This window comes from Myiozetetes cayanensis, unplaced genomic scaffold (assembly GCF_022539395.1).
Source record: "Myiozetetes cayanensis isolate MyiCay16 unplaced genomic scaffold, myiCay2020 scf24, whole genome shotgun sequence".
In the NCBI taxonomy this organism is placed as follows: Eukaryota; Metazoa; Chordata; class Aves; order Passeriformes; family Tyrannidae; genus Myiozetetes; species Myiozetetes cayanensis.
This window is the reverse complement of record NW_026087456.1, coordinates 10203368-10229324: the sequence shown is the minus strand read 5'-3', so window position 1 is coordinate 10229324 and position 25957 is coordinate 10203368. Positions and strand designations below refer to the sequence as shown.

The 25957-nt window shown below is 51.0% G+C and overlaps 2 protein-coding genes across 6 annotated transcripts in view; one reads left to right on the top strand and one right to left on the bottom strand.

Annotated features, from left to right (window-relative positions):
* Positions 1-7018: 7018 nt before the first annotated feature.
* SOWAHB (sosondowah ankyrin repeat domain family member B) lies at positions 7019-9649 on the bottom strand. The gene is made up of 2 exons (XM_050320452.1): positions 9232-9649; positions 7019-9049 (listed from the first exon to the last, which is right to left on the bottom strand). The coding sequence occupies exons 1-2, from the start codon at positions 9606-9608 to the stop codon at positions 7495-7497; spliced, it is 1932 nt and encodes a 643-aa protein (XP_050176409.1). The 5' UTR covers positions 9609-9649; the 3' UTR covers positions 7019-7494.
* A 3841-nt stretch (positions 9650-13490) lies between these two features.
* Positions 13491-25957, top strand: part of SEPTIN11 (septin 11) — a 45435-nt gene continuing 32968 nt past the window's right edge. For all 5 annotated transcript variants that reach the window (XM_050320685.1, XM_050320681.1, XM_050320683.1 and 2 more), the window contains exon 1: positions 13491-13602. In XM_050320685.1, coding sequence (XP_050176642.1) covers positions 13576-13602 — 27 coding nt within the window. In that variant the 5' untranslated portion in view covers positions 13491-13575. The remainder of the gene's footprint in view (positions 13603-25957) is intronic.

Genomic DNA, 25957 nt, shown 5'->3' with positions numbered 1-25957 from the left:
CTTCAAGGGCATGTTTTCTAGAGGTCTGTCAGCTCTGGCAGTTTTAAGTACTTATTTTTCTTAACGGCATAGTTGTTTACTTTACATCTGTGACCACATTGCAAACTTCTGCGACAGGGAACAGACCCTGGGACACTTTTCACTGGGATATCACAGTAGGATAGCAGCACTTCCCAAGCCTCATATATTCCTGTGGTCTAGCCCCAGGCAAGCTGGGTTTGATTTATACCTCATGATCAGCTGCAAGGGGACTTGTGTGGGGGTTGAAGATGGGGAATTGTGCCTTTTCCTATCCCTGACCTGCTGAATAAAACCTAGACCTATACAGGCCTCGAAGTAGTTCACATGGTATGCTCTAATCAGTGGGGGGAAACCTCTCACAGTGACTTTGGACAGGGAGGGACCAGTGTCCACAGAAGCATTCCAGCAACCTTAGCCTGACTGATTAAGAAGAGCTCTCTTCTACCCTGACATACAGCACATACAGCCTGCCAGGATGGTTTAGAAACTCAAGCCATCTGGAGTTCTTTCCCACAAAAACATGTGTGTGCCAGAATTGGTCTCCTTTGAGCCACCCACAGTGAGAAGGGATTGTATTAAAGCTGGCTCAAGTTTCTTAAATTCAATTTCAGGCAAAAGAAAATTGTCAGCAAGTATTTGGAAAATGCCTCGGAAAGAACAAGCTGATAAAAATGTAACAATCTTTGAAGAAACAGTAACACTGTCCATTCTGTGCCCCAAGACACTGAAGAGCCAATCAAAATTATGCTACCTGGGGGTGAAGTGCCTTCCTCTTCCTGCCACCTTCTCCCTCAGTATTTTTTCAGCCAGATTTAGAGTTTATCTGAAATGAGTCTGGGATCATGAGGGCTCCCTTAGTTCAGAGAACAGCTCTCTACCTCCCTGGCTGTTGAAGTGCAATACACAAAGAGACACTCAGGTTTAAGACCAACATTGATAGATCCCTTTAATACAGCAGCTGTAAATCAGTATCAAATGGAGGCAGATCATTTGATTGCCCCCCATTATTCATGACAGGCCATTTCACAGGGTGACATCTCACCTGAAAGGTAAAGAAGGAAGAACCAGTTAGAAATATGTACATGCACACACACATTTGGAAATACAAGTGGCACTTCAGTAAGTTCCACTTGGAAGCAAGAGCATCATTCCCACGCACGGTGGCTAGAGCAGAAACCCTGCTCCTAAAGCCCCTGGGGGCTGTGGTGCTCTTGGCTGGGTCCATGAAAGGATTCTGGCCACAGCATGATGAAATGAGGCAGCGGTGGGGAGCCCTGGGCACTGCAGGATGCAAGGAAAAGAGAGGGCAGACAGGGTTTCTCACAGTGACAGGAAGAATTGGGAGAGTGTGACTCATGCCCGAGGCCTCAGCCGTGACTCAGGGCCGGGGTTGCAGCATGCCTGCCAAAGTTAGCACAATCCCAAAATCCAAGGGAAGCACCACTGCATCCACCCTTCCCTTTGACCACAGGCAGGAGGAGTAGGACTTTCCATATGCCATGTGTGAATGCTTGGACACACAGATCCATAGCTGATTGCTCCTCTTCTCCAGCACAGACCATCTAGCAGCTAAAAAGTCACCCAGCATGAAATCAACAGGCAACCACCAGGAACTGCAACTTTGGCCCTATTGTGAGGCAGTACCAGGAACCAGGGAGAGGGCAGAGTTGCAAGATCTTTGTTTGAATTATCTATTCAGTATTTATAAAGCAAAGAGACAAAAAATCCAAATCAGATGCAAATAACTGCTGAACTCAAGCATCTGCATTCCCCTTGAGCCTGCCATTCAGCAGATGACTAAACCAGCTCTAGTGTTTATGCAAAGGAAAATGTGCAACTTCCCTTGGCTGTGCCCATCTGTGTGCCTTAGCCCACAGGCCAGGCTGCCAGGCTTTGTGACCTCCTGGAGACGTATTTATTAAAGCCACTTGCCTGGAAGTCGCCCTGCCTTGGCAAGAGCACCACATTCCTTCTTTTTCCCTCTAAAACACTTAAGCCGCATCTAGTCCATGAGATGTACAGCTTTGTATGGTGCCATGCAGTGCCTCACCTTTTTCTGGAAACAGATGTGCTTTGATACATACATGCCCTGTGTTGTGAAACAACGTTGCTCAGCCCCCTCTCCAGAAACCAGTCTTTATACGTTGGAATTTCTGATGGTTTTTGTCAGCTTCTTGTGCTCGCTGTGAGCTCACATCTCCTACTCTTGGTATTTCTCCCTTGGGCCCCCCTGTCTTCCCTGGTCCATAGCAGGCTTGCAAACAGCCTTGCTCTGAGGGCAAACCCTACCCTCATCCTTATCAGCTGCCCAGTTGGTTCTCAGGCCACTCTAGATACCCTCTCCAGGCAGTGTGAGAACCACGAGGGAGATAAGGAGGCTGCAGTGCTTGTTGATGGGGGAACACAGCTCTGCATCCCTGCAGCAACAACACTCCCCACTGAGGCCCGGGAGGTACTTCTTGTCCTCTCTGCGAGTGACACTCGAGACCTTCCCATTTCCCTTAAACATTCTCTTCTGTTTACCACTGACATGCAACTCCCACGTGGACTTTGGACAAGCTGAGATAACACCTGCCCTGTGCCTGGCTGTGCAAAGCTATTTGTTCCCTGCGGAGTTATTATGGGACTCCAGGTCTGAGACACACACTAATTCAAATTCTTCTAATTCCCACTTGCACTAGAATATTCTGGGCTACATTAAAGACCATAAAACACCTCTTGTGGTATCAAATCCATCAGAACATTCCTTCAGTCTAGAGCTGCGTGTCAGGAAAGCCAAAAGAAAATATTTAAACCAAGAACTCTTTTCACAGAGGCCCTGAAGCAAGGAGGAAGCAAGGATTTTGGTCCTTGCTTCCCATGGCAGCCTTAGAAATGCCAGATGAGGTCACACAGACTGACAGCTTGTGTGGAGGACCTTGCCTATGGTTTTAGTGTGTGTTTCCCTCGCAACAGGAATTCTGATGTCATAACCATGTTGCTTCTTAAGCAGTTTGCTTATATTTTATGGACAGGCTGTACAGTAAGAAAGCCCTGATAGACATTAGGAGCTAAAATGCCTTTGCCAAAATCCAATCCGAATTTAAAGTACCATGAGCCCTAGGCTTATTTAAACCTCCCAGAAAGAGGTGTGCTCCACCAGGTCAAATTAATGGCTCTAACAAAAAAAACAACCTACACAAAATCACCCATCTGCATCTTCCCAGAGAGGCTATTGCACTATGTGCTCACTGAAGTATTTAACACAAAACTGCCTCACCACCAAGCCTTTCTTGGTATCTTAAAATATATTCCTTTAAATTAATGGTAAAACACATTTTCTTTGCTTAAAATAGTCTCATGTTGGGGATGAGGGGTATTAATTTAACTAAACTAAGAATTCTGCTTTTAGTGCTTTCCAGTGGGACCCAGTTTCTAAAGATAATATTTTTCCCTGAAAGGCTAACAATTTTCATTTAATGGGGGAACTTAGGCTGGAGAAAACTATACTGTTAATTGGGGGGGGGGGGTGTTCTTATTGTAAACCCCATCTGCTAAGCTGCCATCTGCTGCTAATAGCAGGAAATGTAGTCATGAGAAATTCTAACTTTACTGGGATTTGGTAGCAATTGGGGTTGTCTCATTACTTCCCAGAAGTGTTCAAGACATTCTTCTCACTCTGCAGTTCTCTACAAACTATTTCATTCAAATGGCATTTGTCACATTAGAAAAAAAGTGCATTTTGTATGATGGACTTTTCAATGGTGTGGTTTTTTTTTTTTTTTTAATTCTACAAGTTCTCTTTCTCTTTGCTTCATAAAGGGCTGTGATACAAAGGGTGCCCTGGCCTTTAGCTTGGGTTGGCAGTGCTCTGTGCTATTGCTCATCTGCTTTGCCCAGGGACACTTCTTTAATTGCAAGAAGGCCTCTGGGGCTGTTTGAGCTGGGCTCCCACCATTGCTCCAGCCTTTGGTCCTTGTCCAGAGGCTTGGAAAAAAAACAGAACTGAAGCACAGGAATTTGTTCCCAGCTCTCTGCTCTCAGACTGGGAGGTTCAGTGTGCATTTGGTGTGTTTGCGAGTGGGAAACTCCTCTTGATTTGCTGAGTGGGAGGAGCTTCGTACATTCAGGGAATATCCCTGCCCCAAAATGGGACTCAGCTGCCTGCTCCCTGTGCTGTGCTGCGTTACCCATCCAGGACTGCTGGGTGCTGGTGTAAGCACTGGGCTCCAGCTCCTGGTGTTGAAGAAGCCATTCTGTTGGGCTTAAGGGACAGGGACCCTGTAGGCAAAGGCCAGCTGGCAGTGAACAAATAGACTTTGTGAGTAGCTGTGCAATCACACTGGACTGCCAGCTCACCTGGGCAACTCCTGAGTGAAGGCTGTGGCATGAGTGTCACCAGAGCCACAGTCTGGGAACGTCATCGAGGCCTTCACAAGGTGCACATCCAGCTCTGCTGGGCTGTCTGCCTTTAGCAACCTGAAGAGTGTGTGCAGCAGTGTGTGTCCCAGGAGCAGGGGGGTGGTGACAAGGGAGTACTGTGCCTTCAGGGTTACCTTCACCATAACTTTGCAAGGCTCTGAGTGCTCAGGCTTGACAGGACGTGATGGGCAAAGGCCACTGTGTGAAAAAACACCCACCTCCTCTGAAGGCCGTGGTTTTTGGAGTACAAAGCAGAGATAAGCATTAGAGAGCAGAGGGGTGGACTTTATCATCAACAGCTGACAAGTGGGAGGTGTGTTTTCAAATGCAATGAGAGGAGAGGGCAGAGTCCTGCTGTGCATTAATCTATGACATGTCCTGTGTTTCAGGGTGGTGCAAAATCAGATGCCTGGATTGGGTGTGAATCCGGGAGCCACGTCCAGCTGCAATGAGGAAACAGCAGCGTGCATAGGTGTGGAAGGGGCCAGGCAGGCTGACAAGTAAGTAGTGAGGATGTCAGAAGAGCTTTGAAACTGAGATGCTCAGGCTGCATGTGTGTATACCCAGTGGTGGATTATTCCTGGGTGACGGGATCTGTGATGCACCAGGGCAGCAATGTGATTCCTCCAGGCATGGCTGATAAAGGATCTGGCCCTGCCTGCCACAGCAGGCTGGAGATGGGTTTCATCCTGTCCATTGCTTATTTCACCAGCACGAAGCTTGGAGGATGAGGCTTTCTGTGGGTTAAAAGAGTGGTCATTACCACAAGCAGTGACTGACTGCTTTTAAAGTGTGGTGTAGGAGCTGTGCAGTATTACCAATATTAACAGTTTGAATATCACTAAGGTGATAAACTAGAGTGAATGCATGATGGATCCAGTATGGAAAGTTTTTCGCAGTTTCAAACTTCCTGACAGTTGCCTTGTAATTTAAAAATTGGAGAAAGTGGCTTATCTGTGTCATCTCAACTGGCAAGCAATCAGTGGTCACAAAATTAGGTCACAACTTATTTAGTTCAGCAGCCTAACAACACTGCTGGGGACAGAAAAGGGCTCTGAAAAAGATGACACACAACAGTGTGCAGAAAAACAAAGTGCCACTTAGGTTTTGCATCACAGAGAAAGGTCATGGAAAGGCTGTAAAATGAGAATCCCAAGGCAGCACTGTCTCAGCAGCATGGAAAGGGAAAAACCTTATCCTTTGGAAGCTGCTCCCACCAGACAGCTTTAGTCAGCTCACAAAATTCTTTCATTTGGGGTTCCTTCCGTGAAGTTCCATGTACAGGAAGGCTCCATAATCCCCAGCTGGATGGAAGAGAAAGGGAGATACACAGGATTCCTCCTGCTTTGGGGGAGTCCTGGAGGGCCCTCCAAGTCCCCATGCCAATGGCTCAGAGGCCACCTCAGAGCCGAATTTCTTATGAGTTCAAGTTTGTGTTGTCCTCTCAGAGGGGAATGATCATTGACATTACTGAGCACTTTCCCCTGTAAAATGAGAAAACCTAGCTGGGAAAAGGCTCCAGCCTTTCGTGGCCACAGAGTCAGGCAGAGTAGCTTCCCTTCTGCAGGAAAGAGTTCCTCCCTCAAATAAACCCGGAGCAAAGCAGAGACCTCAATTAGTGCTTGAGCAAGGACTCGAGGCATTCCCTGGCACGCGTGTTATGCAAGGGTCAGGTTCTGCTGCCCTCATTCCCGTTCCTCCCCGAAACTGCAGCCATTTAGACACATGCCTCAAATACATGAGCAGTCCCACCTACCGCTGTGGTCTGCTCCAAAGCCTCCCACTGACACAGAGCCAGCAGCCCCAGTTTCACTGGTCCTACAGCTGGGGTCACCCAGCAGCAGGAGCATCAACCAGGGAGTGATGGATCTCTGCCTCATGAATCTTAGCTCTCTTCCTGCCCCCAAAAAGGACCTATGCGAGAGCCAGGTTAGGTGCAAGATTAACTTACTGCATTTTTGATGCTTTAGAAGCTCATTTATGCTAAATCAGAGAGCAGAGTACATTGTAGGACCCACATAATCCAGTGATATTCCTAAAGACAGCTTGTTATTTGTAAGCTCTGAGGAATGACTGCACTGGATATCTCTTCACTGCACTTGGCCCCCCAGTCCCACTTGCTACCATCACATGAATACCTAATAGGCAATTTGGGGCTGGGATCTCTGGGGAAATGCAGCTCTGGTTATGAACCTGCCTTCCCCCTGCAAGCTTGGGACCCGTACTACAGCTCAATTTCTGTCCAACAGAGATTCCTTCTGCAATGCTTTCCATGTCTGGGTGTGGGAACAGGGCTCTAGCCACAGTGTGGGTACCGCTTCCTAGTCCGGTGGTGTGAGGAAAGCAGCTAGAGATGCAGGAATGAGGGAGCAGCATCGATGCTGCTGGGCAGCCCTGGGCAGTTGTGGAGGGGAGCAAGGCAGTGATGCTGCCCTGCATTCCTTTGGGAATGGGCTGGTGGGCAAGGTGACCTGGGAAACACCTTTCCCTACTCCAGGCTCTCCCACTACTGCCCTCTGCCTCAGCCAGTGGCTCTGAGGACTCTTGCTGGAAGGCTGGATCTTGATCAGCTGCATTTTTAAAAGCAGGACTCATCTTTAATCTGCTGGGATTAAAAAGGGATGCAGTTTTACCACTCATCAGAATTTAGGTGGTGTAAACAAGTGTTTTGCAAACACCAGGACCAGCAACAATCTGTCACTGTCAGCAAAAGCAAGCGCTCCACCCTGCTTGGGGCCAGGCTTGAGCTTCACCCCAGACCCATGGTCCCACTAACTGGTGACCATGGCTGCACCCAACAGCTGGTGCCAGCCCTGTGGGCTGCAGAGGACTTGATTCCCAAGGGTTCTGCCAGCTTCCTACAGAGTTACTGCATCCTCTCACAGCTAGAAAAGCAAGAAATGGGAGGGAGGGCAAAGAGGCTTAGACAACGGTTCATTGGAATAATTTAAAAGTACATTCTGCAATAGGTTCAGTCTGTTTCACAGCTTAGTTCTGCCTGTGTGCCTTCCTCTGGCAGGAGGGCCTCCAAGGTCCCGTCTCCTCTGGCAGGGGATGCCAGGGAGCCATCCCTCAGTCACTCTCGCTGCTGGATCGGTGGGCTGCCGCCCCACGGCCATGCTGCACCTTGAGGCAGGAGGGTAGTGCTGCCCTGCCAGTGGACAGCGAGACCTTGCTGACAGAGGACACGCTGCGGGCCAGGGGCTGCGTGGGGAACATAATTATGCCACGGGGTGCCTCCAGGAGCTGCCAGATCTCCCCCGAGGTGGAGCCGCCCAGGTACTCCCAGGGCCGGCGGCCGCTGCAGTCCCGCACCTGCACCTGGCAGCCGAGCTGCAGCACCAGCACCTTGATGACAAGCTGGTGGCCGTGTATGGCAGCCAGGTGCAGCGGCGTGTACCCGCAGCCCGAGCGGGCATCCACGTCCAGGGCCAGCCCCGCCTGCCGCGCCGCCGCCGCCAGCTCCTGCAGGCCGGGCCCGTCACCATGCTTGGCCAGCCAGTGGAGGACCGTAAAGCCTGACATGAAGTCCCGCAGCAGGGCCAGCTCCGGCTCTTCCAGGAAGAGCCCCCGCACCCGTGCCCAGCACCCCGCTGACATCGCCACTAGCCAGGCGTGCTCCCGCTGTCCCAGTGGCACCGACGGCCCCCGGTTTAGGGCATTCCTAGGGGAGCTCTTGGAGAGCGCGGTGCGGGGCTGCCGCCCACAGTCCTCGGGTAGCGATGGAGTGCTCTGCACTTCCGACAAAGCGAGCTGGCACCTGATGCTCCTGAAGACAGGCAGCGGTGCTGGGGGACAGCTCTCTGGGGCTTGAGGCACTGCGGGGCCCTGTGCTGGCTGCAAGGACTGGGATGGAGGTGGCCTGGAAGGGGGTGACTGCAGGGAGCGGGATGGAGCTGGCTGAGTGGGGGAGTGTGGCAAGGATTGGGATGGGGGTAGCTTGGTAGGGGGTAGGACCTCAGGACCTGACGGCAGTGTGAGGGTTTGGCGTGGGTACAGCAGCAGGACTTGAGACTGAGTTGGTCCGTTCGGGGTCAGCCCCCTGGATCCCCTCGGCAGGGCTGGGGATGGCCTGGTGGGGAGCTGCTGCAGGGACCTGGACTGTGATGGGGGCAGCCTGGTGGAGGGGAGCACCTCTGGGCCTGATAAAAGCTGTGAGGATGAGGAGGAGCTGGCAGGGAGTGCCTGCAGGGACCGGGACAGGGGCAGCACCCCCGGGGCGGAGAGCAACGGCAGGGACCGGGATGGGGGCAGCTCGGTGGGGGACAGCGCCCTGGGGCCCGATGACAGCAGCGGGGACTGGGAAGGTCCCATGGGTGGTCGCCCCCTCAGGCTTGCTGAGGGCGCTGGGGCCTTCAGTAGGGGCATCCCGGTCGGGGGCTGCGGCGACGACCGGGGCTGAGGCAGTCCCGGGCCCGACGGCAGCCGTGGGGACCGGGAGCGGGACGGTGTGGCAGGGGGCGGCCCGGCGGCAGGCAGTGGCGGCGATGGGGACCGGGGCGGCGCAGCGGGGGCCAGCGCTCCAGGAGCCGAGGGCAGCAGCGGGGGCCGGGAGGGCAGTGTGCCGCCGGGACGGAGCGCCCAGGGCCCCGAGGACAGCGGCTGGGTCCGGTACGGGGGTGGCTGCCTGGGGGTGGCGGGGAGCGGGGCAGCCCGGCGGGGGGCGGCGCCCCGGGGCCCGGCGGGGGAACGGCTGCGGCGGCAGCGGCAGCGCGGCGCGCCCGGCGGCACTCGCAGCAGGGACCGCCGGGGCCCCGGGCGGAGCAGCCCCCCGACACTGCGGTGCTCCTCGGGGGCTGCCCCCCACACGGCTGCCCCTGCTCCGCCGCCTCCCCGCGGGGGCCGCGCCGCCCGTCGGGGTCGCGTCGGGGCGGCGGCGGCTCCGGCTCCTTCCTTGCCTCCTCCCGCTGTTCCTCCGGCGGCGGCAGCTCCTCATCGAGGAGGTCGCGGTACCTGCGGCGGAGGACGATGTCCTTGGAGGCGCCGGGGGCGGCGGCGGGATGAACGGTGGCCAGAGAGTTGACAAGGCTCTTGAAGTACTCGCGGCGCTCCCGCCGCTGCTGCTCCGTCAGCGCCGGGTCGCGGAGGAAGCGCTGGAAGTGGCGGAGCAGCGCCGAGTTGGGGGCTCGCCCCCCGGCCGCCCAGAGAAAGTCCAGCACAGCCTCCTGGCTCAGCTCCCGCGCCATGGTCCGGGCCGGCCGGCTCTCGGTGCTCCGTGCTGTGCCTCGGTGCTCGGCGCTGAATCCAGGTGCGGCGGAGAAACCCGCCTCCTGCCGCGACGGGCCTCTCCGCCTCCTCCTCCTCCTCCGCAGCCGGGCAGCCACCGCCCGGTCGCCTTTGCCCGGGGTGGTGGCCCGTGGGGCGGCGAGCTGGGGTGACAGTGAAGACGGATACGGGGACTGGAGGAGCTGAGAAGTGCGAGGGTCATTTGCTGGCAGCTGGTGAGGAGAAAGAGTGGTTTATCAGTCATTATGGCAGCGAATGGACAGGAGATGATAGACACAAACTGAAATTCAAGAAATTCCATTTGTGTGTGAGGAAAAACTATTTTATAGTGAGGGTTGTCAAGTACTGGAACAATTTGCCCAGAGAGATTGTGGTCTCCATCATCAGGAGATGCTCCATGGTACACCTGAGCAGGGGCTGCACCAGACCATGTCCAGAGGTGCCTTCCAACCTGAACTGCCCTGTGATTCAGCTAGTTAGGAGAACCAGCAATAAAGAGTCACGAATGTGCTGTGGTTCGAGCGAGCTGTTATTACAAGTGTGTGGGATTGTACCCATGTACGACAACCACACACAAATACCAAGAGTGCCTGCAATCAAATAATATCTCATCTCATCTCTGTATCCTCTGCGAGGCTGAGATAGGCAGGACATACGTACTAGCGTAGGGATCTCACGTTGTTCTTTATTGCTAATTCTGTTATCACAAGTGCATCTGTAACAGTTGAGAGGGATGGGTAAGGTCAGAGCTCCGGTGGGCAAGGTGCCCTGTGCGCACCAAACAACTGACAGCCCCTGCCCCGAGGAGTTTGGGGAGTGGATAGTGGGTGGAAAGGGTAGGAGAGAAGGTGTGCTGGATTCTCTGCTTTACAATCAGGGAACAGAGGCATGGAGGGACTGAGCTCAGTGTAGGCTCACTGGCTGTAAAGAGGTCTGGATCAGACCCTAAGTCACGCTCCAGAAACCATCTCTGCTGCAGGCTCACGGCTATCCGTAAATATTTTTAGCTGCCTGTCATGTAAGCAGCTGGAATATCCTCCAGCCTGCTGCAAACCCAGAAGTGTGTGCAACCCTCACAAGCCACGGGCAGAGATTGCAATAAATGATGTGTGCAAGCTACATCCCATCAGCGGTGTTCATTTGGGTAGGACACGGGTGCTGGGAAAAGGGTCAAGGCTTATGTTCTTATTTTATCATTTTGTACGTGCTTCTGGTGCAGTTCTTCCAGGCATAAATACGTTTCTCCCTCCTCTTCTGATGAGCCCTGGATTGCAGTCAAAACAGCATTTGTTAGCAGCACACTCTCAGTGGAGGCATCTGAGATGAAATGAATGGAGTGTAATGGTGTAGTTGTGATCACAAATAAGAAAGGAGAGTAGGCTGTGAAGATAAAACATCCAAGTAAACAACAGCGGCACGTGACAATACAACTATGAAAGTTGTATTTGGCTTAATGAACTGAGGCATAAGCAGGAGGCTTTCCACGATACCACATTATCCTGGTTTCAGGTGGAGTTTTTACCCCCGCCTAAACAGCAGGTCTCTCGATTCTTTGGGTGAAATTTGAGTGAGCTCTGAGTAATCAGAATCACAAAACAGAGGCAGGATCGAGCATTACTTCACCATGAAAGAATCAAAAATAAGCCCACCACTTAGTCTTGTAGCTTTCTGTTGTTGTGTGATAAGATGTTGCCTTTAGTGAGCTATGTATCCGGCTTGTTCATAAACAGGAGGTAAGTTACCAAACTTCTGTGTCTGCTAGTGTATTTTATCCCCTTTAACAGACAAATTGCCCTGCCATTGACACAAAAGGGCATTAAACCTTGACCAGCCATGTCTACAAAATGATGCCAAACAACTTTGGAAACAAGGAAGCAACTCCTACGGGGTCTCTAGGATGAGGGACTTGCAATTCCCTTGGCTTGGGAACAGATTTGTTAGCAGCGGTTAGGAAACTTTCAGGAGCTAGGGGTCTGCTTCTTCCCAGTGAACACTAGGAATGCAAGGAACTACACTAGCTGAGATCTGGGAAGATTGCAGAACATTTCTTAGTGTTGATGTTTTTTTTCCCCCCTGCTCTTTCAGCATGAACAGCCGTACCCAGGGAGGTGTGTATGCATGAGTATCGTGGAGACTACTCGACCACAGCTCTCCCAGCTCCGGGCCAAGGAAGGACACGGTGAGTCACATCAAGGGTTTGCGAGCGGAGAAGATTTTCGTGTTGGTTAAGTTGTGCTGATGCAGGAGTATCATGTGTGCCTCTAATTCAGACCAGGGGAAGCAGCGTCTGCCTCACCCACAGGTACAACAAGGGCGACTCTTGAGATAGGATTGTCAGGTTTCCACTAGAGGCTGCACTGGTCCGGGCACATTTCCCAGTGCAGGCACGCTTAGCACCTCCTCACCTAGAGCCCTGTGTGGAGGAGAAATTTGCTACAAGAGAGTTAATGAGTCTAACATCGAAGCCTCCCTTGGATATTAGCATGGACACCTAAGATGTGTCATAAAAGCCCTGCATCAGCTATGCTTCCAGAATGTTCCAGGTAGAACCCCCTCAGTGTCCGTTGGTGTAGCAGCTGTGCCTCATTAAGGGCACTGCCCAGGTGCAGATGCTCTGTCCCTGATGGGCGGCAGGGCCGAGTAGTGCTCGTGCACTTCCATTGTTTCTGGCTCAGCCTGGGGGTGACCACTCTGAGCGATCAGTTCCCGAGTTCTTCCACACGTGATCAAAAAAAAAAAAAAGCTGCAGGAGGGAGATACTCTGTAGCCCTCTGCAGACAGCCACGTGCTTCTTCATAACCATGCAAAAATGGGCTTTGGAGGGAAAAGGTACGAACTCGATGTCAAAGAGCGTACAAATGGTAAGTGCATTGTTGAGGTCTATTTGCTTACTACTACCCTGGATTGGTTGTTTGTAGAAGGTGCTCTCACCTTTTTGTCCTGCTGGCTTTTTGGTTTGGTTCGATGGATGTTCACATATAGGGGTAGCTCTGATGTGTCTGGAATTTAATGTATCCTTCATGAGCGCAGCAAATTGGGTCAGTGTTTTCCATAGCCTTTTGCGGTTTTGTGCCTCACAGAGCACTGCAGGGCGTCATCACTACCTTGGTTGAAGATTTGCAAGCAGACGTGTTAAGTTTAGCTCTAAGACTCCCACCTTTACAGGTAAAGGGATGTCATGCTTAACAACGGGATGTTAAGTGTTTTGTCAGTTGGAGCGGCAAGGAGCCAGTTGTGCTTCACTTCATCCCTGGAAATCACTTGTGGAGTGGGAGAGCGACTGGCCACCATGGCTGTTGTTTGGTATACCCGGTTGGTTGAAAAACGGAGTGTGGGTGTGTTTGACGGGAGAGAAGAGCTCGGAGAAACGAGAGGAGCGAGGTGTCAGGTTTTGCCCTCTGTGTCGTTATACAAGGGAGACAGGGGCTCCTGTGTGCCTCTCTGAGTATCTCGTTGCCGAATCCCCGATCTCCTTCACCAAACTGGTGAGAGGAGAACCTTGTTGGTCGGTTGCTTGGCTATCTCTTTCAAGGGTCCCTGGAACAGATGAGTCTGTGCTTTCAGCGGCGGGGCTGCCAGGGTGGCAGACAGTGACCCTCTGGGGTGAAGGGGACGGTAGCAGCGGCCCGTCTCGGGGCGGGGGGGTGCGGGCAGGAGAGGGATTAGTGCAGTCTCCGCCGGGGATGGAGCGCAGCCCCGCGGGGCAGCAGCCGGCTCTCGGGGCTCCCCGCGCGGCGGAGCGGCGCCGGCCGGCCGCCCGCGCTGCCCGTTGTGCCCGGGGGAGGGCCGGGGGGGTCCCGCCTCGCCGCCCGGCCCCTTTGCATTGCGCATGGGCCCTCCCCGCCGGGTGGCCATGTTGCAGTGCTAGCAGGCGGCGCAGAGCGGCGGGCCGGCAGCGCAGGGCGCAGCGCTCAGCACCGCACCGCGATGGCCGTGGCCGTGGGCAGACCGGCGGTGCGCGGGGGCAGCGCGGGGCCGGGCGGGGCCGGGGGCTGCGGGGGCGCTGCCGGCGATGCCGAGCGGGGGGTTGCGGGAGCGCGGTGCCCGCGGCGGGTTGCGGAGGGCTGCGGGGACGCGGGGCCGGGGGGCACGGTGGGCTCGCCGGGGCGCCGCCGCGTCTGCCCCTTCCCGGGGCCGTGGGGGCCCGCGCAAAACTTTTTCTCTCCGTTTTGCGGCCGTGGCTGGTGATTGCGGCCGGGCCGGCGGCGGGCAGCTCGTCCCGGAGCCCCGCGCTCCGAGCCGCGCGGGGCAGCGGGGAGGCGGCGGGGGTGGTCCCCGGGCTGCGCCCACCGGGGCTGAGCTGTGCGTTGGTGCTGTGCCGTGGGTGTATTTCTGTCCCGCCGCCTCCCGTGGACGGGAAGAGCTGGGAGCGGGCAGGGCAGTGCCCCGTGCCGGGTGGGCAGCCGGGCGGGCGGGACGTGCCTGCATCCCTTAGGGAGAGGCGCCGGGCTGCGGCGGGAGAGGCACGGCAGTCCCGGAGTGAAAGTCTTCCGAGGAGCACGCGTTTTCCAGCGTGACCGTTTTTCTCGGGATGTGGTGGCCGGGAGTCTTCTTTTTTTACGTGCACGTTGAGAAAGACAAAAGATTTCCCCTTTACAGAGAGAAAGAAAAAAGCCCAAACCCACAAAAACATAACAGATGCTGTTCCCGGGAAAAAAAAAAAAAAAAAAAAAAAGGCAAGTCTCTCTTGCATCCAGCTTGAAGAAACGTGAATGAAACTCCACCGTGACCAGACTGAATGCACTTTTGTGCGTCGTCGGCCGCGGGAGGGAGAGACTTGATCGACTTCCCGGCAACTTTTTCAGTGCTTGCGAGTAACACAGATGTTGCCCATGAGCCGAGGACTTGAATGTAGCTCCTTCTCATAATAAGAGAATGGTCTGCGTTCAAGATGTGACCAGAATGAGACAGTTTCTTTTGGCGTTTATTATGTGCTTGTGGATCTGCGGGGCTGTATGGTTCCTCTGATGTGGCAAAGCAAATGTATGGAGATGGGGTTAATGGTGTTACTGGAGGTGGGGAAGTTATGCTACTAAGCAAAATAAGAGCTGATGTTTGTTAACAGAATACTTATAAATTATACCAGCTATTTGTAAAGCTTCTTCTGAAATGATTCCTTGATCTTAAGGTCTGAAGCATGCTTGGAAATTGAAGTTTGTCTCTCAGTGTAAGAAGATGCATTGAAATCACAGCTTCAACTGGTTTTTAGGGCAGGCTGAAGGGTATCGCCAAGCCTTTTGGCTTTGTGTGGAGCAGTAACTTCACAATATGAATAGGCTCAGGAACGTGGCTTGTTGCAAGACACGATTGCTGTTTGTTTCTGAGTATGTGTTTTGCTTTATTTTGTTGTTGTTATGTTAAACTCATGCTGCCACTCAGGCTCTCGTGTTTTTCGTTAATCCAAGTCCACGAGCAATCCCAAAGCAGCATCCACTAAGGGTTTTGCATTAGTTAAACCAAATCCCTGTGTGCTTGTGCGGCTGAGTCCAGTGCAGTGGGGCTGACTGCAGGATAAACCATCCTTCAGCATGAGAAGCATGTGAGTGTGGGAGGAGGAAGGATGAGGGCACTCGGCTTCCTCGCAAGCAGTTGGTGGGCAGACCCTTCCTTCACCCTCCCGAGCCGTCAGTGCTTTTTGGAGAAGAGTTGTTTTATCTTGGGGTGATAAGAGAAGAAAGGACAGTGGGCTGACGCTCGGGAGGCATTTGGGGGAGTTTTGTGTTGTATACCTTCTTATCTAATCCTCTCTGCTCCCACTTTACATGCTGCCCTTGCGTTGCTGGGAGGGTGGCAGGGAGTTGGAAGCACTTAATTATATAGTAGACGAAGGCAAGACTGGTGAAGATTTGCTTTGCAACTTTCTTACAGAATGTGATTTAAGTGGAGCCTTGAGTGGTATGCGCGTCTGGTTGGAGGGAGAATTAAAGGAAGGGGGAAAGGAAAGGAATGAAACCAAAAGCGAGTCAGTTTGACTTAAAAACGATGATAACATTCCTGAGTCACAACCTTTTACGTCCTGGCAGGATATGACATTATGTTAATTGTAAAAGCATGCATAAAGAATAACTTGAGCAAACTGCTCTGAAGTGTCTGTGTGTAATTGTAGCTGAGCAGGGCGTGTTTTGGTAGGATGGGCGGCTTTCATTTTTAGGCCCTGATCCCACAGATGTGAGGGCACATGTGTAATGCGCTGCCTGTAATTTCATTTGCCTTAATGGAGCCTGCTCTGGGTATGTAAATGTAAAGGCATGCATAAGCAATATTTTGGCAGGATTGGTGCTGGGAGCTGCCCCGGGAGCTCTCAGCTGATGAAAGCCGTGCATGTGCTTAAACATGCCCCAGGCTGGGAGGATGCACATGGTCACCTGGGCTCAGTGTGAGATAAGCCACTAGCAGTGTGGAAACTGTTGAGATGTGCTAGATATGGGACCCCTTTCTTCCTCCTGGGTTGCTTCCCAGCATCTCGACCAGTGTGGGATGGGTTCTTAGTAGATCAGAGCATGGAAGAGGGCTCTGGCTTCGCTACCCTTCTCTTTATGTATTTATCCCAAATGTTTACAGAATCAGAGCTTGGTCTGTTACAGGAGCGAGACTCATGTTTACTAACATGTGTACAGTGATGTACGCCCTGCTCCAAGTCAAACCAAAACTGAGGGAAAATGAAGCTGCAATGCAAATTTGACACGGGAACCATGGAAAACATTATCTGAGAGATTAAAACAGTGCAGTGCACACTCCCATCTGTTTTAACAATACTTGATAATGAGAGACTGCTGGTTTCCATGGAGGGGAGGAAGGAGAGGGAGATGGGGAAGGTAGAGCAAGAGATGAGCACAAAGAAAGGATGTCTCCTTATCTCTGTGAGTGTTTCTGTACTCTCACTAGCCAAGTATCTGGTCACAGTGAATGTGATGTTGTGGGCTTGGGTGGTGCTACTGAGGCTGCTGAGGTGGCCAGGGCACAGGTTTTGGTTTCCTTGCCTGCTTTCAGCTGCTGAGTGGGCCTTCTTGGGCCTGGCCTGGCTCAGCTGTCTGCACCAGGGAAGCAGACCTGGGTGGTGCACACAGGACTGTATTCTAGTTTGTGACCTCTCAGCTTCCTTTGTTCACCTCAGTGCCTTGTTTGCAATAGGAAATTCTTTCAGACAATTCTTGTTGCTCCTGTTGACGTTAACAATGGTGGGAACCTGCCTCCTCCTCGCCTTTTTTCAGCACAGTGTAGGTTGTGGGGCAGGTTAGGTGTCCAGCCCACCACATGCTCAGGGCCTCTAGCTTTTCCAGCAAAAAGGGAGCTGACCGGGACTCAGGATCCGATGGAGATACTTGGAAAGGCCTTACTTTGTGTAGATGAGATGATGGGGAATCAATTTTAGTGTCTGAGTAGGGCCCCTAAAATGGGGATGGATTGATTAAGTAACTATCATAAATCTGAGAAGTAAAATATTTACTCAGTGCTGGGACATGTTTCATATGTCCCCTTCCCACCCCTGCAACCCCCGAGAGAGAGAAAGCTTGACTGGCTGGCTACCCGCTCTCAAACTGTTTAAAGGTTGTTGGTTCTCTTTCTGTGGCTCTTCGTCCTGAGGTGATTCCTAGAGCGTGGTCACGAGGCTGCTCAGTAGCTTATGGCTTGCTTTGCAGGAGAGATGCCGGGGACAGGGTCTTCCGTTGGCTTGGCAAATGCTCCTGCCTTTCCCAGCCTCGTCCTTGGTGTGGTTTGGCTCTAGGCTTCAGTACTGTCAAGCCACAGGGGCTCTTGAAGGAAAAGATACAGGAGCAGCTTCAGCGTAGAACAGTTGGATGCGAGCAGGTGATTAAAATAAACAAAAAAGCCTCCCAATAGTACTTGAAGCTTTTTTTAGGTACGCTCTCGAGCTGCCTGTGCTTCCAGCTCTGTGAGCAGCTCTGCAGCCTACAGGAGTAACTGATGCGGAATAATGGTTCAGACAAACACCACGGCGTGGGGAGAGCTCAGTGTTAATTCTACTGGAGATGCTCCAGAGCAGAGCCACAAATCCATCTTCAGGGTCTCTCTCTCTTAGCTCACAGCAGTAGTAACAAAAAGTAACCCCAAATGTTGGTCATGATTACCATAATATAAGTGCTAGTTTGAAACCTGCTATGTGATGGGAATAGGAGATGCTCCCTCTTCATCCCATCTGGATGCCTTTCCCCATCCTCTATACCCTGGTGCTTGGTTTAGATGTGTGGGCAGGACTTGCAAGAGTTGCCAGAGCTCTTCCTGTCCACAGCTTGGGCAGGTGTGAGTAATGTGGCTTAGGCAAGGTCCACTTGGCCAGGCATGAGACAGTGGGGAAAGAGCTGTGAGAAGGAGGAGCAGCAGCTCCCTGTGGTTTTCCTTTAGCCCTTCTGGAAGCTCTCTCCCTGTGGAGTGCTCTGCTTGTCCCATGTAAGTGATGCCCTCCTGACATGAGCTGTAGTCCAAGGGCCATTATTGCCATTTCCCTGGTAGTACAGGTATTGTGCTGAGCTCTGATTTATAAGTCTTGAGCTATTTTTGGGACCCCTTACTTAAAAATACAACCTGTGCCTGTGTTTAAGAGAGTGGCAAAGTAGCCTTAGGATCTGAATTTGCAGTTAGAGCTTTGAAGTTGCTCAAAATAGGAAGGAGATAAATCTTTTCTTGCAGGCTTAAGCTTTTTGTTTTCCATAGTAACATCCCACATACGGTGTTGTCAAAGCACAGACTGCTACTGTTTTAGGGAGTTGGGTTTTTCTTCTTCCATCTCAGCTTATAGCTTCTTTAGATCTTTCTGTTGTCTAATGATATTGTGTTGCCAGTTCTGCATCCCAGATTTATTTTCAGATGGGATCTAGCTGCTGGAAATATGTTCCTGAAGTACTGTAATTGTGGGTTAATTCTTTACCAGATTGGGTCATGAATACTTGGCACAAGTTAATAGAAAAAGACCTGTTTTAGAAACGTTTTGCTTTTGCCACAGTTGTTGCCTACTTTGCCAGCAGCTCCTGAGAATGGATTCCTGTGCACAGCAGTAGTTCTAGTAGAATTTGTTCCTGGAAATCTGCATGGCTATTATGTATTTCATTCAGAAATGATATTAACCTCTCTCACGTGGTGGGTGTGGAAGCGAGAAAGCACTCTGAATCCTGAGGGGGAACTTTCTGTCAATGACTTGCAGGAGTGTTGAGGGCTGTCTGTGGCTCTGAAGGTGCTCTGCCAAGTCTGGGGGTTTACCCGGGGGGTTCTGTGGGTGCAAAGTGAATGACAATGTCCCGTGTAAGCAGGAGGCTCAGCAGAAACTGTTTGCCAGGCACGTGGGGACCGCACCAAGTGTGTGAAATGCTTTGTGTGAGCACACGAACACGGCTTGAATGGAGGTTCTGGCAGTCTGGGGGTGGCAGCCTCTGTTTTGTCTGGAGAGGAAAGGAAGGTGGGAGAGGAGCAAGTTGGGTAGATGGCTTGCTTGGTGACTGCACGAGCTTGTGCTTCCCTCTTCCACAGGGCAGCATGGAAGCTGATTCCCAGGGAAGTACAAGAGTGAGAACTACAGGAGAGGTGGAATTGCAGGGCTGCTTTTAGCCTTCCAGGCAGAGGTTCCCAGCTGTAGCCACAGCCAAATCTTTGCGTTTTGAAGCACACAAATCATCTCCTTTCAGCCCCTGTGCAAACCCTTCTCCTCCAGTCTGAGTCAGCCTGGCAGCTTTTGGCAGCTTTCAGATGAATGAACAATGTCAGACTGACAGTCCTGGCTTAATTTTTCTGGGGCGAAATTTGGCAGGCAGGAGGCCATCTTGGAAATGAAAAAGTTTCACCCTGGAAAGGTGAAGGTGTCAGGTTATCACTGACACTCATTCCTGGCATCTCTCTGCAGTAAAATGGATTTCCCCACATCCTCCACGTGTGTGCAGGAAATGTACAGTAGGAAATGCCAGTAAAGAAGTGGTGCATAAATGTAGTTGGATTTGCTTCTTTGTGCGATTCAAGATTTTTCTGTTCTGTCTCCTTTTGTTTTAATTGGTGGAGTTAGGTTTTTGTGTATCTGCACAACAGAAGTAGAAACAGCATGGCTAATGGTATTTCAGTAGTCTTTGTTGTTGTTTTGTTCCTAGTTTGAGGTGTCAAGACTGGTATTGTCAGAAATCGATGAATTAAATAAGTGGAGACAGTGCTCATTTATTGTCAGCTTTTCCAGCTAAAAGATTAGGCTGTCGTACTGTGAGCAGGTATTGCTCGCGTTTACATGCCAGGAGTGATTATAAGGCTTAACGCAGCCATCTGGGACTGAACATATGCACAGCCCTCAAATCTTCATGGCAAGACCCCCAGAGGAGCAGGGATTTTGCCAGATCGTCTGGTGACTTGCGCTGGTGATAAATCACACCACTTCCCCACCACATCCATTGGCTGCTGCTTTTTCCTCCTTCAGGTCTGTTTCATGTCCAGGTTGGGCTCTGGCAGACCTCATTGTGCCTCGTATTTTTTGGGCAGAGTTCTGAGCTCTGAGATCTTCTGCCTGAGTGTAAGCACAAGGGTATGAACATTGGGGGTGTGGGAGGGGAAGTAATTGTTGAAATCCTGTTTCAGCAACTTTATCCGTAAAGCTTCCCATAGTTGTGGCCAGGTAACCCAACTTGCTGCTGTTGTGTTTTTTTTAACAGAAGAAACAATGGCTGCCTTTGTTAGCTTATAGAATCAGAAGATTAAGATTTTTAATTACATTTGAAAAGGGTTTTGTTGGTTTCCTGTATACTGTATGTAACTTCCAAGCCAAGAAAAATCCCTAGTGCTTTTAAATGAATGCTTTTCTGCCACGAACTCTCTTTTATCACAGAAAATGCCAGCCTAGTCTCATTCTGTTTCATCTGCCTCATGAATATTAAATACCTGGCATTTTAATATGGCAGCCAGAGCAAAGCAGGGAATTTCAGCTGATATCTGACAATGGCAAGCTGAGATTAAATGATACTGCAGTGCAATCGCTATATATAAAGTAGTTGGCGTTTTTCAGGAGCGTTTGACCTAATTTGGTTTATTTTTCCTCCCCTTGTCTTGTGGGGAAGGCAAAGGTTTGATGATTGCAACACAAGTCCCTGGTGTCCAGTGGAGGCGGAAAGTGGCACCAGATCCAGGAGCTGCTTCCTGCTGGGAAGAACCTGCATGGAAGTATCTCCTGGGGCCCCGGGGGCAGCTCTTGAGGAGGCCATGGTAAACCCTCCTGGTGCTCTGAGTTACAAAGAAGCTGTCTGAAAATGGAAAATAAACAGCTTCTGGGAGAAGTGCCTCTCCTTCTGGGATGCACAGTTGATGGTCACTGAACAATTAGAGCGATTCACTTTGGTTTCTGATACATGATTGAGTAGTGCTGTCAGGGGACCTTGGGCTTTGTGTTTCCAGGTAGATGGATATTCACCCTGCTGGAAAGCACTCCTGCAATTCAGCATTTGGAGATAAGCAATTATTAATTATTAGAGCATTAATTACAAGAGCCACTTGGGGTTAGGGCCTGTGTGACTGGCATGCTGCGAGTGTTCCAGCTTCTGACTTGGTGGGTGGTTGTGGGCAAATGCCTTTGTTTTCTCTGTGTGTAAAGCAGAGGATAATTCCCTCCCTTGTTTTACCAGGTTGTGATCAGTGAATTAATCGCACAGCCATAGTCACCTTTGCAAAGCTCGCCCTGTTGCACCAAATGGAGCGAGATCTTGTGGCACAGAGGCATTACCAGACTAATGCTTTTAATTAAAACCACGTGCAAGAAAATAACTATTCAAATAAGGTAATAGGCAAGTTATGCTGTCAAGGAGATAGAACAATAAGGAGGAAGGGTTTAAAAGTGAGCAGCGTGAGTAACTCTGACCTTGTTTCTCTGGGTTTACGGTAATGCAATTGAGGGCAATTTTCACATAGAGCATTCCTAAGACATAGTTAATTTCTGTGTTGTAGCCCAGAACCGCTTAAGCATGAAGGCCTGAGGTGTTTTGTTATTTAAACAAAACATTAGTTGAAATTGTAGTCTGATGTGTGACTGTTCTCTGTGTCTGTACACAACTACATTTCCTCCAGGTTTAGGTTTGCCAGGAATGGAGCTCAGAAGAGCATTTTTCCAATGGGATGTGCATTACCAGGTTTTGATATAACCTGAGGAAAGCAGTATTTTTTCATGGTCTAACCAAGTAACCTGATGATTTCTTGCAGTGGGATGAGCCAAAAAGCTAGAAGTATAAATCCAGGCTAACTGTGATAGAGCTTATATGCTGTCCTGGTTTCAGTTTGAGGGGAAGTGTAAAGTTCAAACAGGCTAGAAAGCAGTCCATGTTTCTGGCATGAAATAGGTGGTTGGTCCCTGTGTAAAATGTACAGTGAGGAGTCCCAAGAGAAGAGCGTGTGGATGTTGTCTGTACCCACACCAGCTCTGGTAAAGGGGACTTTCTCTGGAGTGTGTGTGCTGCAGCATCTTGGCAATTGAAAGCTGTTGAGGGCAGGGGCCTGGTATTCCTAATTTGGTGCTGTGCCTTGCAGAGATGGGTCGTGGCTCAGTGTCTGGAGTCCAGTGGTGCTGGATGGTAGGAAGGAGGATGGAGAAGGCTGGATGTGTACCATCCTCTGGGGTACTGTCTAAGTAGGAGGATAGGTAAGTAGGAAGATTGTGCAAGTCCACTCTTGAGGTTTATGCTCCAGTTTGCAGCCTTAGGGGCTGAGTGACCTGAGAAAATGTGAATCAGACCTCATGTGCCCAGGGAAGGGCTGCTCCAGCCTGTGCTGACTCCTGGGGTCGGAATGCGCTGCTGGCCTGCAGCAGGCACAGGCTTGTGCCGTGTTGGTGTGTGATACGCGGAGTGGGAGCTTCAACCATGGGCAGACCCAACTTCTGCTTCTGGACAGCTGTGGAAGGAAGAGCTGGGCATTAGCCTTCCTCTTGGAAGGCTTCCCAAGTTCCTGGAGCAGTTATTTGCCTGTCAGACCCCAGCAATGTGGGAATGGAGTCCGCATTGTTAATAAGGAATATGCGGCAGCGGATCCCTTGCTTTGGTATCTCTCATGAAATAACTCGAGCCAAGGGCAAAAATGTGCACCGCACGTGGGAATTGTGCCCTAGTTTTGGGATAGGCAGGTCTGCAGCACTTGGAGTCGTAGAGCATGTCAGAGCAGGGAGCTCCTTCACGTGAACTAATCGTAGCTAGCCCTCTGCAGGAGGCACTTGCTCTGAGCGGCGCCTTCGGCTCTGTTTGTCTTCCCGAATCCTTAGGTTTGGCTCGGTGAGTTTGTGACAGGCTTTACCTGCTGTGTCAGGCCTCTGGAGCCTGGCTGCTGCAGAGAACCAGAGCCCGGTGCGGTGGAGCTCTGGGCAGCAGCGCTGCTCATCTGTCACAGTCACTCCTGCTCCACGCGGGACTCGTGCTCAGCTGTGCTGTGCTGTGTGCTGGCCGAGCTGAACACTTCAGTGCTTGGCTCACCCACGGATACCTCACGTGCCCTGCTGCCTATCCCGGTGCTTCCAGGAGGAAAAATCCAGTGCTGTGAGCACACCAAGCTACAGTGTAAAGGAACTGCAGGAGGTGCAAGCTAATGGCAAATCCTCTCGCTTATTGTAGTTACTCACAGAAATAGCCCTGCAAAGTGTTCCGTTCCAGAAGCTGTCCTTGAGCTGGGGGTTTAACCAAGTGGAGTGCAATATGTATTCTGTGTGTTCTGAAGGCTGCAAGACTTTGAATTCTGTGTTTAGCTTGACCAGGACAAGTCTGAGCAACTGGACTGTGCAGAAGCATGGTACACTGGAGACTTGGTTCTATTCACTTTTGAGGTCTATGGGAGAAAAATATTGGAAGTGTGGGGTTTGTTTAACACTGCACTGTTACAAGCAGTGGCGTGGGTTGCTACAACACCAGTCTTGACAGGAGGGCAGAAATTAAAATGAAGTCTGTATCCATCTGCTTTTGTGTTCCCTTCAAAGGGCAAAGATGAGCGGGGTGGGCAGTGGAAGCAGAATGTAGTGGCCAACATTAATTAATCTGCGGGGGTGGATACCGGCTCTGGTTTAACCTTTTAGCAGGGCTCCACCGACAGCTAATGGATGTTGCAGCAGCCGGTGTATGGAATAATTTATGAATTTGGAAGAACACGGTTCCAGAGAATGTGGGTGAATGCCAGTGGTTTGCAAATCTCTGCCAATGGTCTTGTGAGTGGCGGGGCTGCTGCGGGAAAAATAACATTGGATTAGCTCAGGGTAATATTTGGAAGTGTCCCACTTAGTTCCTAAAGCCTGGCCCTTGTGCAGAGTTGCAATGGACTCTGGGCTGGATACTCGGAAGTTGCAGAAATATATTAAATACACCAATTCTTTATACACCAAACGAGTAAGGAACAACACAGGGAGATGTTTTTAGCTTCTGGCTTTTCCCAAGCACCTTTTGAAGTACTGTTGTCATTTGGGAAGACAGTTTCCTCGTTTCAAGTCCTTGGACTGTCTGGGCACATGCCAGGTTGCTTGATCTCACAGCTCCAGGCAGCTCAGTCCCTTTACCTGAAGAAATGGGAGCCTTGCCTCGGCCCCAGCCTGCAGAGCCACATGTGATCCCAGAGCGTTCCCCGGCCTGTTTCCAGCTTGGCAGGCTCCTGCTTTTAATTAAACTGTCGCGACACTGCAGGCGGAGCAGGACCGAGATACCAGAAGCCAAAGGTCCAGCTCACAAAGGTGTTTGGGAGCCTTGGAATGCGGATGGGAGGCCTTTGACAGCGTGTAGGGCGGGATCGGGGGCTGCCTCTCACTAGTTGTGCTTTATTTGCTCTCTGCTCCTCCAGCTGCTCTGTGGCAGGGCTGAAAGCACCGCTGGATCTGGTTTTAATAGCCGAGTGTATCATCACACCTGAGGGGCACCTTAGACCGTAGCTACCCCTTTGCAAACCCTCACGAGTGTCTCAGTGTCCCCGAGGTCATGTGCACTGTTTGCCTGTGAGGATCTTTGTGGATTTGAGTTAATTTCAGAAGGCTCCAAGGAGATTTACTGTAATTCTGTTGGGATGGAGAACTTGGGGAAAAATAGCCGGTTCTGGAACCAGTGTCAAAGGGACACACCAAACATGAAACTGATAGTACATTTTGGGATCAAGTCCTTGTTTGTAAATTAGAAGAGGATTTTATTATTATAGGATGCATTTAATTAGTGTCTGGAATGTAACCACTAATGTAGGTTTGTATAGAACTCTTAGTGTTTTGCTTTGGGAGTTGTTGTTTTCTATATGTAGGTGTTCAAACAGTACTTAGTGTTAATAAAACATAGCAACAACCAAAATGAAAATATTTTTCTCTTACTTATTTCTTTGTGCTGTACATTTACACAGTTACCATGTGGGTCTTTTTGTTTTGGGGAATGTATGCCCTTTTTTCTAGAGCAAAAATGCAAGTGGTTCACCATGAAAAGCTGAGCTTATGAAAACATAACAGTTGGCTGAAGGGTCAGAGACTGAAGCATCTGAACCTGCTTAAATGAGGGGAAGTGTGGGAGTGGGACTTGGGGGTGTCACTGGAGCCTCCAAAGCCCTTGCTGTGATGGGGGGGACTTGCAGCCTTTCTGTTGGGGACTGACTTTTAAAAGGGAAGAAACTCTAACCCCTTCAGTTATATCCCTGTGTCCAAACATTGCAAAAGGACCTTGGCTGGGGCAGAAATCGGTTACTGAAATGGTAGCTGAGCCAGCCTTGTCCTCCTCATCCCCCAGCCTGGCTGTTTCCTGGGGATGGGGAAGGAGGGACAGGGGAACTGTACAGCCTTATGCTTTAGTAACAGACGTTCAGGAAGGGGGGGTGTGGGCAGGGTTTTCCATATGTGGCAACTTACGCCACTTTTGCGTCTGACTTTATTTGCATTATTAGGATTTAACTAATAAATCTGCTTTAAACCTTCTTGAAATCCTTGACAATGTGAAATTGCTGTTTCCCAGCGCTGAGTTGCCGAGGAAAGACGTTCTCCAGGCTGTGTGTCTGGTCTGCATGGCAGATTATAAAGCTTGTACCACAGCACACTTGTGCTCTGTCGTTGCTTCTGCAGTGGGTTATCACCTGTGACATCGCTTTTTATAATAAGCCTGACATTTGCCTTTACTACAGACTTGAGAGATTTCTGGTACACAGTGCCTAGTGTAAAACGGGGAGTTGCTAGGGAGGTTGCACAAATTTCAGTAAAAAGTTGTTCTGTTGCTCTGCATTTTGTACAGCGAACTTGACTTACGGTGTTATGCCCAGCCCTTTGCTGTAAGCTTAAGCCCAGGGCAGGAATTGGGACTCTGGTTGTAGATGAACTCCCAGCCCTCAGTGCCAGGATCCAGCCCTGGCA

Excerpts from the sequence above, each read along its gene's own strand:
- SOWAHB (XM_050320452.1), bottom strand. The coding sequence starts at position 9,608 with ATGGCGCGGGAGCTGAGCCAGGAGGCTGTGCTGGACTTTCTCTGGGCG. Across the intron at positions 9,050-9,231 it reads GCGGCGGAGCAGGGGCAGCC|GCAGCCACCCCCGTACCGGA; the intron begins GTGTGGGGGGCA and ends CGCCACCCCCAG.